The 17,509-nt window shown below is 44.5% G+C and overlaps 1 protein-coding gene across 2 annotated transcripts in view; it reads left to right on the top strand.

The window, feature by feature from the left end:
- IFT74 (intraflagellar transport 74) overlaps positions 1–17,509 on the top strand; it is a 464,653-nt gene that overhangs the window by 189,068 nt on the left and 258,076 nt on the right. For both annotated transcript variants that reach the window (XM_069240788.1, XM_069240779.1), the window contains exon 9: positions 17,337–17,475. In XM_069240788.1, coding sequence (XP_069096889.1) covers positions 17,337–17,475 — 139 coding nt within the window. The remainder of the gene's footprint in view (positions 1–17,336; positions 17,476–17,509) is intronic.

The following is a 17,509-nucleotide window of genomic DNA, read 5'->3' as shown; positions in this document are numbered from 1 at the left end:
TTGACGTATGCATAAAAGGAGGAGGAACAACTTCTTCACCTTGATCCTAAGAGGGCCCTTACTTTTTATTTCAAGAGGACCACAGAATTTAGACAGGATGACTAACTGTTTGTTGCATGTTCTAGACAAAGAAAGGCGAAGCAGTACAAAAAAATAATCTCTAGATACATTGCCTTATGTATTTAGATCTGCTGTGGGCTAGCCAAAAAGCAGTCCCAAGAAGGTTGCGTGCTCACTCCACCAGAGCAAAGACTGCAAAAATGACGCTAGCACATGGCTACCACGTAGGCATCCTACCACACATTCATGAAGCATTAGTGCCTGGATAACCAAGTCAATCTTAATTTGATTTCATTTAAGATGTTTTGCACACTGGTTCACAGTCGTTCCTACATACTTCTTATCTGTTGACATGGACATAGTTCAGAAAGAAACAGACACAAGCTTGTGCAGCTGGCATATAACCACTGGTCCTGGCATCACTTCTGTATGGGATGTAGAAGCACCAGACAGAACAATGCTGCATGATGCCACCTGTCGACGCACAAGGGAATTGCTATACAAAACTTTCCGGATATAGTTTGACGACCTGAGGATATTCAAAAGGTGAGGAATATGTGGTTAGATAGTGTCTCTACTGGAAAAGATGTTAGCAAACGTAAGTATCTTCTTCTTATTAATTAAATACAGCTAAAATATTAGGGCAAACGATAAGGACAACCAAGGTGAAATTATAATTAACTTCCTTATCCACAAGAACAAATGTTCAGAAATTCGTCTTACAGATTTATTTTTTATCAGGTCTGGGGTCAATGGCTCTGTGTCAGAAAGGCTCAACAATATCAATTATGGTGTGATGAAAATATTTAAGTCAGGAAGAAAGCACCAATGGATGCTGAATATGGATATGCAACCACTGTAAACCCTGTGTTTATCCGATGGATTTGTATAATTTTTTCCTAGATATCTTGTGAAATAAGGTGCAAATATTTGTTCCCTCCAAATAATTTCCAGCCTATCACAGTCTTCCAAATGCAGGCCTGAGCTACTGCATTTGCCCCTAGTAGTCTAGGTGAGAGTGGTTAGTCAATACATAGCCTCTAGACTGTAAGCAACATTTTTGCAAAATGCTTTTTGTATTTATCAAGTCCAATTTGCGATCCAGTAACTTGTTGGATTTGCGACTACATACTGATTCGGTATTAGGAAGGGGCTTGTCAAGGACGTCCCTTCCTAAGACTGAATCGCAGAGGTATGTATGATTTTTGTGTGACTGTGAATGCGGTTGCAAAACAATCGCAGTTAAAAGCAATTTAAAATTGGTGCTAACCCATTCGCAATGCATGCAAAAACATTTTTTAGGAGCCTGCTGTTAAAAAATGAAAAGAAAACTTTTCAATTTTCTTTTTTAAACGCATCCCGTTTTCCTTTAAGGAAAAAGGGCTGCATTAAAAAAAATAAGATTGCTTTATTTAAAAGTAATCACAGACATGGGGGTCTGCTGAGCCCAGCAGGCCACCATCCCTGTGATTGTAGCCATTCGCAAAGGGTTGCAAATTGCGACCTACCTCATGAATATTAATTGGGTAGGTCCATTTGCGAGCCCTTACGAATCACTATATGAAATTCCTGGAGTTTCATACATTCCAATAGCAATTACTTAATTGCAATTTGCAAAAAAATCGCGATTTGGTCATCGCTATTGCTAATAATGATACATCTGGCCCTAAATCCCTTTTTCATACTGTGCATTCCAATAGTCCTACTAGCACAAGATTTTTCAGTGTTCTCCGCTGGTGCCAATCCGGGCCATTATTCATGTACTTCTTCCAAACGTTTAAACTCTCTATGTACCTCCAAACCCATGTGATAAATTCATTTTGCTGCAAATAATAACTTACCGTCAACCTCACTGGCAGTTGCCGCTCAACTGGTTTGTCGTTTATTGCTCTGGTCCCTGTAGCCTTGCTGACAGGGATAGTAGTGAGTACCCCATATAGCACCGACCACACTGTCTTTAAGAGGCATGATCTTGTCTGCTATCTATTAGAAGAAAAGTCAACACCTCCAAGAAGACACATGTTTGGTTCTGACAATGGCATGGGTTACATACGCTGTCCAGAAAGCATTGTTAGACAGCACCAGAAACAAGAGACTTATAGCCACAGAGCCATTAAACACCGTTTGGTTGCCAATTCACCCCTTAAGGCTAGTGTTCTTTAATGTATTTTTGTGTACATTTCCATTAGACTGGATTAGCTAGGTTGTATATAGATCTGCATATTTAGAGTGGCTAGGTAATAAAGAATGAGCTTAGGCTTTACCCTTTATTCTACTACTACTTTTCAGATCAAATAAGGCAGCTCTAAGTAAGTGAGCTGGAGCTATGGCAGCCCCACTGCCATACAGTGACAGTGATTACAAATACAAATAGGAATGTAGAGCCTTTTGGCTAAAAGGCCCAAATTTGGAAAGTTGTGATGCACTGAACCATAACTTGGGTTATATACCTCTAAAAACTGTAAACCCTTAGAGTGATGTTACTTCTGAGGCATGGTAAGTGGGAGATACTTCCTTAATGACACATAGCCCTACTGCCCCAATGGTTGGGATAACTCACAGATCTCCATGAGTCAAAGATAGGTGCTGGCCTCTCAAGAACTCCCTACCATCTGACAGGGTCTAGCTTATTAAGACCGTGAACGACCTTGGCAAAATCGGCACCCTCCATAGGTCTTATTAGCAGTATTGGCACCAAGAACAGATCACATCCTTAGAGTGAAATGCACACAAACATGTGGGGAATGGCAAGTACAGTATCCTTAGACAGTCTAAGTGCACCAATTTCCCATGTAGTGTTAATATCTTAAGTGGCAGAAACTACTGTTAGGGGCCATCACTAGCAGTAGGTTCAAGCGAGCCCAAAAAAATAAAATTCAGTAAGTACCCTGGGGTGACTTAGTGGGACGCGTACCTGGGCTACGAGTTATGGGCACCAAACCCCTTTTTCTGCACACAAGCCCTGCTGTAAAGGACTACAGGAGCCAGAGTTCTCAGTGCTCGGAGGCGCTGCAACAGGAGTGGAGTGGTTGGGGTCAACTTCGCCTTCGCCCTCATTTCGACCCCGGCTTCCTGCAGCGCGGAATATGGATCTGGGCTGCGAGAAGGAGGCCAGACCTCTTTGCTGCGCACATGCCCCACTGTAAGGGGCTACAGGTGGCAGAACTCTCAATGCTCTGAGGTGCTGTAAAAGAAGTGGAGGGGGCAAGGCCAACTCCACCTTTGTGCTGATAGTGCGCCACAGCCTCCTACATCGCGAGGATGTGTCTGGGCCAAGGGCGGGCCCGTCCTGTGCCCATAAGCACCAGGAAGAACCAGGGCAGGGCCACCCCCTTGGTTTTCTGGCTGAACCTTCAATTGTCTAGGGGTAGATCAGCCTTCATCGCCTTTCTGCGGCCCATTATCTCGCACGGACTTTGTAGGGTAACATTGTTAGCAGTGTTTTACCTGTCTGTGACTCTTACCCTGTGGCTTTTGTTGACTTGTTTTTACCAGCCAGCTACGGCTAAATTAGCCAAGTGGTATCATTCTGTTCGCTACTTTTACTGTTTTATTACTCAGCAGCTTGAGTGTTTCTGCTCTGGCTTTTGATTGGCTGCATTCCTGTTAACCAGCTGGGGAGTCTCCTTATCTCCACAGTTTTTTTTAGCTATTCCCATAGCTTGTGTTTTTTCAGTGTGTGAACCCTGTTAATTAATTGATGCATAAAGTCATGAGGAAAAGTAAGTTAAGCGCTCCAAAAAATTGGCTGGTAAGTCCACAGAAAAAAAAACCTAGATTACCCCTGCCATATTAGTACTTTGCAAGACATTGACAACATTATAGAAGAGATAGAGCACATTTTGCACCTAGACGTATCGACTAATTCTGGGACTAAGTCAAAAAAGTTGCACCCATAATTAATAAAAAGGCTGGCAAATCTAAGTCAGTGCAATCCCCGGCTATCAGCCCCAAAGAGAAAAAGCAGGTGGATAATGTTGAGATCAGTTCCCAACAGTGTAATTCATCTAAACTCCCTATCCCTTTAGATCCTGTAATTATATTTTCCAATCATTTCTCTCCATTGGCTACCAGTGCCTTGCCCCTTAGTGATCCAGGTTCATCTGCAGCCCCCGCCTTTTGGATGTTAACGACAGATGAGGCTAATGCCCAGATTAGAGAAATTTGGGCTGTAATCCGCTCCTTGAGGGCTCAAATATTGAATATACGGGGTGAGGTACAATCCACATTGAAATCTCAGTATCCTTTGTCTTTCCCAACCGGCCAGAAAGAGGGCTGTAATCCCCCATATAATTCAGGGACTCTATCCCAACCTGTTCAACCTTTAAATTTGTCTCACTACAGATGTTACAATGAAGTCACTGTAGGTTCCCTGAATCACTATGGGGTGCATGCCCGGAAACCTCCATACCCCCTGTCCAATGGCAACTGCCAAAATTCTACCTGACACAAACTTTCGACCTATTAATATGAAGTGTGGCCCTGAGGGGAGAATGAGAGGTCCTTGACTAACTCAGTTCACCTTTCTTTTAACCATCTTTTAATTTCAGCAGCAGCTCAGAAATCTGCTCCTCTTTCTAAGGTATTCACGGCTTTTTACTAATAATAATGTTTGCTCCCACATTAGGAAGATCTATATGACTGGTGTTTCAAAGTTAAATCCACTCACTAAGGAAGATGAGGATTCCTTAATAAATAAAGTGACTCACTAAATAAGGGATGTGAGGAAGTTTCACAGTGTAATCCACTGGGAGTCACCCCAGGGTACTTCCTGAAATTTATTTTTCTGAGTTTGCTTGAACCTACTGCTAGTGATGGCCCCAACAGTAGTTTTTGGCACTTTAGATATTAATACCACATGGGAAATTGGTGCACTTAGACTGTCTAAGCACACTGTACTTGCCATTCCCAGTGTATAGTAAGTGCTACTCGATTGTCATTTACAGTCGGTTCGGGGAGCCTGTGGGGGTACCTGTTCGTGTCTGTAGGGACAATCAACCATTTACAAACAAAGGATGGCAGAACTGTAGTTTAATACCCATCCCCACAGGTTCCCGGATCCAGTTTAAAACTAGAGTTCTGCCCCTGCAGTGAGTGGATCTTACCCAAGTCTCCTCTCACCTCGAATGGACTGACTGGACATCGTAGGGAACCCCATTGTGAGCACCAGTCCACGTCGGCATCCTCCCCTAAAAACAGTCACTAATAAAAGAACTGGTCACGTTCCAGTTATTCCTTTGGAGGTCCCAGATTACATGATTTATCTTTCGAGTATGGAAGTGTATGCCTTCCCCATTAGATATTTCTTGCACCCTTGGCTAAAGTTTTCTACTTTTCAGACCCAGGAACAGCTAATTCTGGCCAAGACAACCCTTCCCAACAATTTTACCCATGTCTCCTGGAATATCATTGGGCTAGGGAGTAAGCCTGTCCAAGGGGCTTGATTCGGCTGACATACTTATGTTCCAGGAAAGCTGGGTGACTGACCCCACTCACAGGCAAGGCTTTGTGTCCTATCACATGCCCTCCTGCAAGTCAAAGGCAGGTAGACCTTCAGGTGGCTTGTTCATTTAGATTTAAGATCTCACTGGACTGCCATGTAAGGCATTGACTCTCGTTACTTGCTTGGTCTCAAGGTCTTCTCTTGGAAAAATGTGAAATTACTTCTGTTTAACATGTATCGTAGGAGTGCCACCAAGACAGCAGAGTCCCTTGTTCTTCATCTGTTGAGTGATATTATTTCTTCCAAGTCTAAGGAGGAGGCAGCTGTGATCGTGGCCAGGGACTTCAGTGTGTGCTTTAAACCCTTTTCACTATTAAGGGAATAACAACAAAGACCAGTTCTTGGGTATCCCTCAAATCTCAGGCTCCTGTCTTAATATCCCAGGGTAGCTCTGCAATTACTGGGTCTCTGAATGTGTTGTCATCGGAGTGACTTCAATGGCAGAACCCAGTCAGTTGAAGAGAGATGCCCCACGTTCAGCAGGAACTCTTATTACAGCTGCATCGTTTATATCCTGATGGACCTTCGATCCTGGTAAGAGATTATCAATGTGGAAGTCCTGCCCAGGTTTGAGAGTGACCACTTTCCCCTGCACCGTTATTTTCATGGCAGTTTAGACATGCATATGCCCAATTATTGGTTTCTATTTTGCCTCTAATAGCTGAGTCTGAGTGAGCTCCTGATACAATCATGGAGGTCTACATTAAGTGGTTTGAGGAAATGAATTTACGTTTTTTTTTTTTTAGTTAATCTTGCTCTCAGAAAAGTTATTTTCAGACCTTATGCAGTATAAAAGGGACTGTAATAGAGCGAAGAGCCATCTTCTTAACACTCTTTAACGTGGGTTCCAACAAGAAATTCAGTCTGCTAGAACTTCCTACAAACTAGTACAGAAGTGCACAAAATATGCATGGGATACAGAGATTTGGAACAACATATTGACAGTTGTGCGCACAGGGAACCAGAAAGACTTCTGGCATGTGATCTTTCAAGGAGCCAAAATGTTTAGGATGAAGCCTGAATCCTTATCCTCCCACAGGACTGGGTTCATCCTTTTGAATCTCTCTACAGTAGTTCTCCATCTCACTCTTATTTTATTCTAAGGCCCCTGTTAAGTCTGGCCCAAAGCAGGCTGTATTGTAATGTATTGTAATCGTATTTATATAGCGCTTACTACCCCTGACGAGGCGTCAAATCGCTTTTCGGTGAGTAGAACGCTACTCTGGAACCCAACAAGAATTAGTGATGGATTAGTATCGGGAAATAATGAGTACAGTTTTAGTATTATTATTAGTTAATTTGAGCCGTGGATATGAGAGTTTGTTAGTTAGATTGACTGGAGTAATGGAGGGGAGGAGGAGGAAAGAAAGTGTTAATTGGGAGGATATCCTTCATTTACTCAACCCAAAGGCTTGGGATGAGTAAAGGGGGATGGAGGAGGGAAGAGTATGTGGAAGGGTTAGGGAGAGCATAGTAGCAGGGTGAGATAAATGCGGGAGAATTTAGTAGGGTTGTGTGGGAGGTCACGGTAGTAGAGTGAGGTTTGGTGAGTTAGATGTGGAAGCGGAGGGACGAGCTTAGGCAGAGTTATTTAGGAGATGAAAGTAGTAGAAAGGATTTGGGATGAGTCAGAGTGAGAATGGAGGATAGTTTGATAGAGACATGACATATGATGGGTAGATAAGTGTGAAAGATGAGAGTAGGAATTCATAGATATCTAGTATAACAACCCACACAGGAGCCATGCAGTGACCCACGAATATGTCAAGCACAGAAATAACATATACACATACATAAATATATACATACACACACACATACAAACACTCATGAATACACACACATATGCACATACAATACATAATTAGAACCATGGGTAAAATATACTTAGTCAAACAGGTTTAAAGAGTGTGTGTGTATTTTATTGTTATGACATAGTAGCGATACATATTTTCTAAAGAACTATACATAACTAGAAATATACACATAATCAGAAAAAAATATTTATCAACATAGGCGTATGCAGTCCATAGTTGTTTGAATATGGTGGTTATGAAGGAAAGAGCCAACTCCTGAGTAGTTTTCTGAAGACAAGAAAGTTATCTGTGGCTCTTATAGTTGGGGGTAATGAATTCCATAGTTTGGCTGCTTGAACGGAGAAGGATGTACCACCTATAGTCTTTTTTTTGTATGGTGGTGTTCTAAGGCGGGGTGCCAATCTTTGGCAGAGGTTTCTTTGTTGGATGTATTTGGTTATTTTGTTTCTGATAAAAAGCGGTCCTGTTCCATGTATAGCTTTGTGGGTGATACAAAGCAGCTTGAAAGTGCATCTTCTGGCAACGGGTAACCAGTGTAGTGCTCTCAAGGCAGGGGAGATGTGTGCTTGCTGCTTTACATGTAATAGTAGCCTGGCTGCGAAATTCTGGATACGTTTTAGTTTTTTCATAATAGATAGAGATGATCCATGGTAGAGGCCATTGGCATAATCCAGTTTGGATAGTACAAGCGAGATAGTAGCTTGCACCTTGTGTGGAAATCCGAGCTGGGGGAAGATGCGTTGTAAAGTTCATCAAGGTGATGAAGCTTGTTTGTGCTAATTTGTCCACTTGGGCATTCATAGTTAACTTGGAATCCAGGGTGATTCCTAGGTTTTTAACTTCCTTGGATAATTGAGTAGGTGGTCCGAGCTCGTCAGGCCAGACGCACAGAGGGTCATCATTTTTCCAGTCACCACATATGAGTATTTCTGTTTTGGAGATATTTAGTTTGAGATGGCTCCAGGACATCCACTGATCAACGGCTCTGAGGCAACTGGAGATTTGTGATTTTTCAATGTTTTTGGGGCATTCTAATTTAAGTAGTATTTGTGTGTCATCTGCATAGTTGTAGCATGTGAGATGGAAATCATTGATCAGTTCTGGTAAAGATATCATATAGATGTTGAAAAGCAAAGGTGAGATGATTGATCCTTGGGGGACCCCTGCTTTTGTGAGGTAGTGTTCGGACGAGAAGGGGGGCGAGTGGATGATATTAGATCTTTTTTGAAGATAGGAGGTAATCCAGTTGAGAGCAATCCCTTGTATGCCGGCTTCGTGGAGTCTTTGAATTAGGGTGTCATGGTCAACCGTATCAAAGGCAGCTGAGAGGTGCAAGATAAGTAGTGCAGCAACTCCATTGCGGTCGACTGTGTTTTTAAGATCATCCCAGATTGCTATGAGTGCCGATTCAGTGCTTCTTCTGAGCGGAATCCAGTTTGGAAGTCTGAAAGTATAGAATTGTCTTCAATGAATTGTGACATCTGGGAGAATATTGCTCTTTCTATCAATTTGCCCAGGAAAGGTCCATTTGTGATTGGTCTGTAGTTGTTGGGGGCTTGCGGGTCTAGGTTTGTTTTCTTTAATAAAGGTCGTATGCATGCCTTTTTCAGGTCTACAGGAAAAGTTCCTGAAGTTAAAGAGTTGTTGATGATTCTTCTTACAGGTGTGGCAGCAGCAGTAGAAGAATGTTCTTGAAGATTTGTGGTGGGCAAGGGTCAGAAGGGCAACCGGAAGGTCTGCTTGCTTTGACCAAATCCATAAATTCACCTTGTCGATATTTGTTTGAAGGACTGTAGAGGTTGGGTTGGTTTATTCTTAGAGGGTATTTTAGGAAAGGGGTTGGTGCTGATGGTTCTCTTCTGTTTTAAATAGGAGTCCAATGTGTCTGCCTTGGTTGTGTAGTGAATTGAGTGATTGTTTGTGAAATCTAGAGTAGTGGGATGACTTCCTTCCATACATGTAGGTTTTCGAAATTCATTGAGACTTTTATACAATTCTTTGGTTGTAGATTGAGCATTTTGAATTCTGTCTGAGTAGTACCTTTTTCTTAGCTTTTTTGATTGATGATTTGTATATCCTGTTAAGTTTGTGTAGCTGCAGTTTGTCTTGACTGTTGTTCGTTTTGAGCCAGATCTGCTGCAACTTTCTGATCTGATCCAAATTGAGTTTGCTCCATGGTCGATAGGTGTTTGTATGTAAGTAGTTGTAGGGGGGGGCTACAACATCTTTTCTGATGGATACACCTACCTGTGGATTCCTCACCAAAAGAATTCTCTCCTCGCGCTAGCCCTCGACGGAAATTTTTTCTAGCTCTGCACGTCGACGATGACGTCACAATCGCCCGACTTCACGCGACGCCACATGACGTCATCCAGGCAATAAGAAGCCCTCGTCGACGTGCAGACGTCAGTTCCCTTTTTTCCGTGCCTGAATAACGGTTAATTCTTCGAGGCTCACAGGGAGCTACTGTTACCAACGGTCGGTTACGATGTCGCAGCCTAGAAAATTCAGCTTTAAACCTTGTTGCCAGTGCGGGGGTCGGATGTCGGTTACCGACCCCCACGAGAACTGTCTCTGGTGCCTTAGTTCCGACCATGAGGTCGAGGCATGCGGTTGGTGCCAACGCATGAACCCTAAGGCACTTAAGGAGAGGGAGGCGAAGTTATTCTTGGCCCGGTCCAAGAAGAAGAAAGAGAGGCGTCATAGGAGGGAGTCTTCGTCGAGATCTTCGAGGTCTCGTCATCATCATAGTGGCTCTCACGCCGTCATGGATCTCAGCGCCGATCGAGCAAGGGACGGTCCAGATCTAGATCGGCTTCTCCGTCGGCTCGGCGTCGTCCGACGTGGGAGATAAGCCCGACCGTCACCCCTCCACCTCCGGCGACCCCGACGTCACCTGGGTCGGTCTTTGAGGTCGAGCCTCCCCAAAGGCCTGAGGGTTCTCCTAGGCAGGGGTTACCTGGACCCTCTTCGGCAGCTTTGCGGGCGCCGGTGCAGCAGCAACAGTACCCGGCTTTCCTGCAGCGTTTTTGAACGCTATGTATAACATCTTTGCTTCCATGACGCTGGGTGTCATGCAGGTCCGTCTGGCCCTTTGGCCTATGATTTGGGTGTTCCGGCGTCTTACAGGTCGGCGCCGTTCACCCCGTTTATGCCTGCTGCATCTGAAGCGGCGCAGATGCCCATGACGTCGCTCAGGATGGCTACACCTGTTACGGCGCCGTCGGATTTGCCTCGGATCCGATCGACGTCCAAGAACACTTTGGAGCCGGAGCCTCCGGCTTCGGATGAATCTGAGGTTCGGCGCCGACAAAGATCTTCCGCGTCGGCTGACACCTTGTCGACTCCAGGCTTGGAGTCAAGACTTAGATCAAGACGCCTGGCCCTTCGTCTCTTGGAGGAAGAGGAGTACACGAGGCAACACCTGGAGGAAGGAGAAGTTGTAGAGCCCTCAGGTGACTTCCAGGGACTGGACTCAGCTAGTGGCCTTGGCACTACCCCAGAATGGGATCTGGCTTCCCCTGGAGAGGTCACGGAGGAAGCAGCTTCTTTCCATAAAGTCATCCGTAAGGCTGCAGACTTTTTGGATATTCCCCTTCCTACCGCGGAGGTCAAGAGAAATTTATTAACAGAAGTCCTCCATCCGACGTCTGCTTCTGCTGAGCCTCTTCTACCATTCAATGAGGCTCTGCTGGACCCTATTAAGGATATCTGGCTGAAACCTGTATCCACCGCTGCGGTCAACAGAGCGGTGGCTCGGCGGTACAGGACGGCGCCTGGGGATCTGGTGTTTCTTTCCAGGCAACCAACTCCGGAGAGCCTAGTGGTCCAAGCTTCATGTTCCTCCAGATCCTCTCCTGGCTCGTTTCCTGGGGCCCCTGCGGACAGAGAGTCAAAAAAGATGGACCATACTGCTAAAAAGACATTTTCATCTTGCAGTATGGCCCTAAAATCATCAAATGCCACATGCATACTGGCTCGTTACATCCATGCCCTTATGGAAGAGGCAAAGGGTCACCCTAATTTGTCCCAGAAGATGCTGCTACTCTTAGCGGATGCTCAGGCGGCTGCGACGCAAGTGATCCAGTCTGGATTGGACACTTCGGACTCGGTGGCTAGGCTATGGGCACGACCATAGTCTCTAGGAGGCAGTCTTGGCTTCGATCATCAGGCTTCTCGACGGACGTGCAGGCCACACTCCTTGATCTTCCGTTTGATGGGGAAAAGCTCTTTGGCTCTAAAGCTGACTCAGCCTTGGAATGTTTTAAAGAGAGCAGAGCAACAGCTAGGTCCTTGGGACTCCAGTCGTCGGCCTCATCCACCTTTAGAGGCTTTCGGAGATTTAAGGGATTTGGACGTGGTTCCTTTCGAGGAAGATTGCAAGGACCACAACAATCTGCTTCTACCCTGCCTTACAGATCCTTCAGGGGCAGGGGCAGAGTCCGTACGAGAGGAGCCACCTTGCAGCACTCTGCCTCTTCCTCGGGAGGGGTGCAGCAAGGAAAGCAGCCGTAGTCCTCCACCATTCCTTGTCCATTCGTCTCCGGTAGGGGGAGACTTGCCTTTTTTCTTCCAATGTGGGAGGTCATAACATCGGACTCCTGGGTCATCGACATTGTGAAGAGGGGGTACGCTCTTCCCTTTCGGGAATTCCCTCCGACCTTCCCTCCCCGCCCATCCTTCTGTTCGGAAGACCATCTTCTCCTGTTATAGCAGGAGGTATTATCCCTATTACAAAAAGGTGCAATAGAGTTGGTTCCCGAGCAAGAGAGGGGTCGGGGGTGCTATTCAAGATACTTTCTGATTCCCAAAAAGGATGGTCGGCTGAGACCGATTTTGTACTTGAGGATTTTGAATTGGTTCCTCAAACAGGAAAAGTTCAAAATGCTGACCCTCTCACAGGTTCTTTTGGCGTTGAACGAAGGAGACTGGATGGCGTCGGTCGATTTGCAGGACGCGTATTTTCATATTCCGATCCTCAAATCGCACAGGAAGTATCTCCGATTTGTAGTGGGATCAAGGCATTATCAGTTTGCGGTCCTTCCATTTGGTCTTACTTCAGCACCTCGAGTCTTCACAAAGGTGATGGCGGTGGTAGCAGCAGAGCTCAGAAGGAGGGGGATCACTGTGTTTCCCTATCTGGACGATTGGTTGATCAAAGCCAATACTCCAGAGCTCGTGCGGTGCCATCTCCAGTCGACGACTCAATTGTTGTATGACCTGGGTTTTTCAGTCAATGTACCCAAATCTCACCTGGAGCCCTCTCAACACCTCCTGTTCATAGGGGCAGTATTGGACACGACATTGAATCGGGCCTTTCCTCCGCCACAGCGGGTTCAGGACATACAGGCTTTGATTCCAATGTTTCGAAAGGGAGCGTTAGTTCCAATCCTCAAAGTCCTTCGTCTGCTCGGTCTGTTTGCTTCTTGCATACTGTTGGTCACTCATGCACGCTGGCACATGAGGGCTCTCCAGTGGTGCGTCCGCAGGCAGTGGTTTCAGCACAAAGGGGATCTCGAGGACTCGATAAAGATCTCCAGAGACACTGCAGTGGATCTTCAATGGTGGGCAGTGGTCGACAACCTGTCACAAGGAAGGCCGTTCTCGCTACCCCCACCAGTGGCCTCAGTGGTAACGGATGCTTCCACTCTAGGGTGGGGAGCTCATTTGGGGGACCTGGAGATCAAAGGCCTTTGGTCTCCAGTAGAACAGAAATTACACATCAATCTGTTAGAATTGCGGGCAGTACGTCTGGCACTCAAGGCCTTCCTCCCTTCCATTTGCGGTCAGTCAGTCCAAGTTCTAACGTACAACACGACCGCGATGTGGTATATAAACAAACAGGGAGGAGTGGGGTCGTATCTTCTCTGCAGAGAAGCACTTCGTCTCTGGTCCTGGCTTCAAGACCACAAGATCTGCTTGGTTGCACATCACTTGGCCGGAGTCCTGAATGTGCGTGCAGACATTCTCAGTCGACGCAGCTCGGTCGACCACGAGTGGCGTCTTCATCCAGATCTAGTTCTGGATATCTTCAGGATGTGGGGATATCCGCAAATAGATCTGTTTGCCACTCAAGAGAATGCGCAGTGCCCGCTATTTGGCAGCCTCCAGTATCCGGTGCAGGGAGCTTTGAGGGACGCGTTTCAGATGACCTGGAAGGGTCAGTTACTTTACGCGTTTCCCCCCATACCCTTGATTCCTCGAGTTCTCAGGAAGATCCGCCAAGACCGAGCCCTAGTAATCTTAATAGCTCCGGACTGGCCGAGAAGGGTGTGGTATTCGGACCTACTCCAACTCTCTCAGTGCCCTCCGCTCCGTCTCCCTTGCAGGGTGGACCTCCTATCGCAGTCGCAGGGGCAGATTCTACACCCCAACCTCCAGAGTCTGCACCTTCATGCCTGGAGATTGAGCGGGGCAACCTGAGTTCTTTCTCTCTCCCGCCTGATGTAGTGGAAGTTATTCTAGCGGCCAGGCGACACTCCACTAAAACTATCTACGCTAATAGGTGGTCTAAATTTGTGGTATGGTGTGGAGAGAGACAGATTGATCCCTTACGTGCTCATTTGTCAGATGTTTTATCTTTTGCTTTGTCTCTAGCGCAGAAAGGTTGTGCAGTGGCTACTATTAAAGGTAACTTGTCTGCCTTGTCAGCCTTCATTTGTCTTCCAGACCAACCATCATTATTTAAATCCCCTATTGTTCTTAGATTCTTGAAGGCTCTTCTAAATAAATATCCTCCAAAACCATTCGTTATGCCTCAATGGGATTTGTCCTTGGTCCTGACTTTCCTTATGGGGTCCCCTTTTGAGCCTATGCATTCTTGCCCCTTAAGGTACTTAGATATTAAAACAGTTTTCCTGGTGGCCATAACATCTGCAAGGAGAGTGAGTGAGTTGCAGGCTTTATCAGTAAAACCCCCTTATACATCTTTTTATGGGGATAAGGTGGTGTTGAGGACCAAGGCTGCTTTCCTTCCGAAGGTTGTTTCACCCTTCCATTTGGCCCAGACAATTACTTTGTCCACGTTCTATCCTCCACCTCATCCTTCAAAGGATGAAGAGAGACTACATCGCTTGGACCCAAAGAGGGCGTTAAGCTTATACATTGACAGAACGAAGGATTTCAGGCTGGAGGATCAGCTGTTTATCGGATACGTGGGCAAGAGGAGAGGAAAGGCAGTCCACAAGAGTACACTCTCCAGGTGGGTTGTTCTTTGCATTAAAATCTGTTACTCTTTAGCAAAGAAGGATCCTCCTGATGGTATTAGAGCTCATTCCACCAGGGCTAAGTCGGCCACTTCGGCCTTGGCTAGGGGTGTTCCTGTGGTCGACATCTGCAAGGCCGCAACTTGGTCGTCCCTTCACACTTTTGCGAAGCACTACTGCTTGGACTCTGAGGTCAGAAGGGACGGCCATTTTGCACGGTCAGTGCTGCAGGATTTCTTGGTTTGACCATTTAGGCACCCACCACCGGGCGTGGTACTGCTTTGGGACTCTATTCATTAGGTGAGGAATCCACAGGTAGTTGTATCCATCAGAAGAACGAGTTACTTACCTTCGGTAACAACTTTTCTGGTGGATACATTAGCTACCTGTGGATTCCTCACGGTGCCACCCGCCTCCCCGTTGCCTTTTTGGTCTTACCAAGTAATCCTTGAGTGTGCTCCTCTTGGTCTTTAGGACTGCAATAGATTTTGTATATATGGATACTTGTATATATATATTTCTTTGTGTATATACATATTTAGTATATATTTGTTTTGATTTAAAAAAAAAAAAGTTATATTAAATTTATAGCCATTTTATTGCAATGTTGTGTACTTACAATGTTATGAGATGTTGCCTTGATCTTTCATTGCATTGGGTTGTTGTTCTCATGCACGTAAAAAATGTTGGTACTGACGTCGGCACGTCGGCGAGGACCTCTTATTGCCTGTATGACGTCAGACGGCGTCGCGTGGGCTAATGTGACGTCCTCGTCGACGTGCAGAAGCTAGGAAGAAGATTTCCGTCGAATGCTGGCGCCATGGGAGTATTCATTAGGTGAGGAATCCACAGGTAGCTAATGTATCCACCAGAAAAGTCGTTACCGAAGGTAAGTAACTCGTTCTTTTAGTACATAAAGAAAAACATCTTATGGTCTTCATTGAGACAGTCCTGTTCCATTCCTGTGTTGATTATCCTTAATCTTTATTTTTTATGAGACTAGGATTGTAATTTTTTGAGTGCTATAAATTATCATAACTTTGTTCCTGGTCTCTAACTGAATCTGGCACAAGTACTCATGCTGCACCTATCGGTAATGAGTATATTAGAGGAAACATCTAAGTTACTTGTATTATCATTCAGAGGTTATGTTGTCTAGAAGGTCAGTCTGGACTGCTACGTTTGGAGATGAGTCCGTACAGATTTAGAAAGGATTGTACTCCAACATTGGAATTGTCATAGATTTACATGCTTGAATCATTCCCTCTTGTTGGCAATATGCCTCTGTGCATGTTCCGTAGTATTTATTTATTAGCACATCAACCTCACTCTTCGGAGTGCGTAGATGATTACAGTGCCAGACATTATGACTCTGACAAAGCAATGTAGTCTCTTTATAGGTTGTTCAGGAAAAGAACATATTCTAAGAGGCTCCTTTTTAACATCTCAGACAATTAAGATTTGGTGTTTTCAGATAAATGTACTATTTTGTTTAAAATTAGCTGATAAAAAGAAAAAGACAGAAAACGTTACCTACTCAGTGATGTTTTTTACTTTTATTTTTTTAACATTGAAACCATGCTATTTAAGGAATGTATTCCTGAATCCAGCACAATTGTATAGTTTCTCTTTGCTCTTTGATGAATTCAGCAGAAGTACCCTCGGAGAAGAACTAGTATTACAAGTAACTTTTTTGTTCATTTCTAATATCTTAATGTATTCAGACATTATCAGGTAAAGTTACTGTGTACCATTTTTCACTAGACCTTATTCTTTCTTGAATGAAAAAATTCTTCCTAAATTAAATATCAATCTTCTAAGTTCTTAGGTTCTTCCTTGGCAACCATCTACCAGTGTTCTGTTACCCCATTTTCATTTAATGCAGAATGAAGGTGCACAGATTCACATAAAAATGTACTATAGCAAGATAGATCTATTCTTGTAGACTACGATTCTCCACTACTCAATGGTATTTGTGGACACACTTTAGTAACCAAGGTACCATATGTGGCATTCTGCAAACATGATATTTTGTGAGCATTTGTATGGCAGCACAATGGGTTTCTTCACACACGTTTTTCAGGAATTAGTCTTGAGAGGCATCTTCGTGAAGTTGTGCACAGTATGGCATGGGTGTTCATAGAGACCTATTTCTCTGGAAATAGACTGTCCACTGCTTCCTTTGAAATCTTTTGCCATGTGTTGAGGATAAGAGTGATGCATGATTAGAGGTATGCTGATATGGTAACTCCCAAACCCAGAGTTCCTTTCCTGTTATTAAGAAATCTCTCTTTTGAAAACTCTCCTCATCAAACATGCCTTATCAACTAACTGCTTTATAAAAGAAGCTGAGATGAATGTGCAGTTTGCACTTAAGAGGTGCCCTAATTGCGTTTGTCGATTTGTACACATGTATACTCCCAGTTTTGACCAATTTTGTTTTCAAAACCTAAGAGGTTTTCTGAACTCTCACAGTGCGGTACCAGTTTCTCATGTGATGTTCACAGGTCAAGCGAGAGCTATCGATTAATGACACCTGTGTCAGAATATAGGTCACTTTTATATGTTTTGCTGGACCTCTGCCCTTATAATAATTCCTCTCTTGACCTACCTCAGTCCAATTGATGTTACTTTCCTATTTATTTCTTCCATGTTTTCTTTGTTTCTGTTGTTAACATTAAAGGGTTAAGTCTTGAGTTATGTGACCAGCTCAGATGTGCAGTGTAATCATATCTTTAAAATCTTATACAGAAAAGAAGACCTTATAAGAGCTGTGGAAGAAGATATTGAACGGGAGAAACAAGCAGCTGATGGCATCATAAGAAATATGTCACAGGAAAAACAAGCCACTTATTTCCAAATGAAAGTTACAAATGAGAAACTGCTCATGGTAAGATTTCTTGCCTTGAGTGTCTTTTTTGTAG

This window comes from Pleurodeles waltl, chromosome 1_2, assembly GCF_031143425.1.
Source record: "Pleurodeles waltl isolate 20211129_DDA chromosome 1_2, aPleWal1.hap1.20221129, whole genome shotgun sequence".
Classification (NCBI taxonomy): Eukaryota; Metazoa; Chordata; class Amphibia; order Caudata; family Salamandridae; genus Pleurodeles; species Pleurodeles waltl.
The sequence above is the reverse complement of the archived record's forward strand: the minus strand, read 5'-3'. Positions and strand labels throughout refer to the sequence as shown.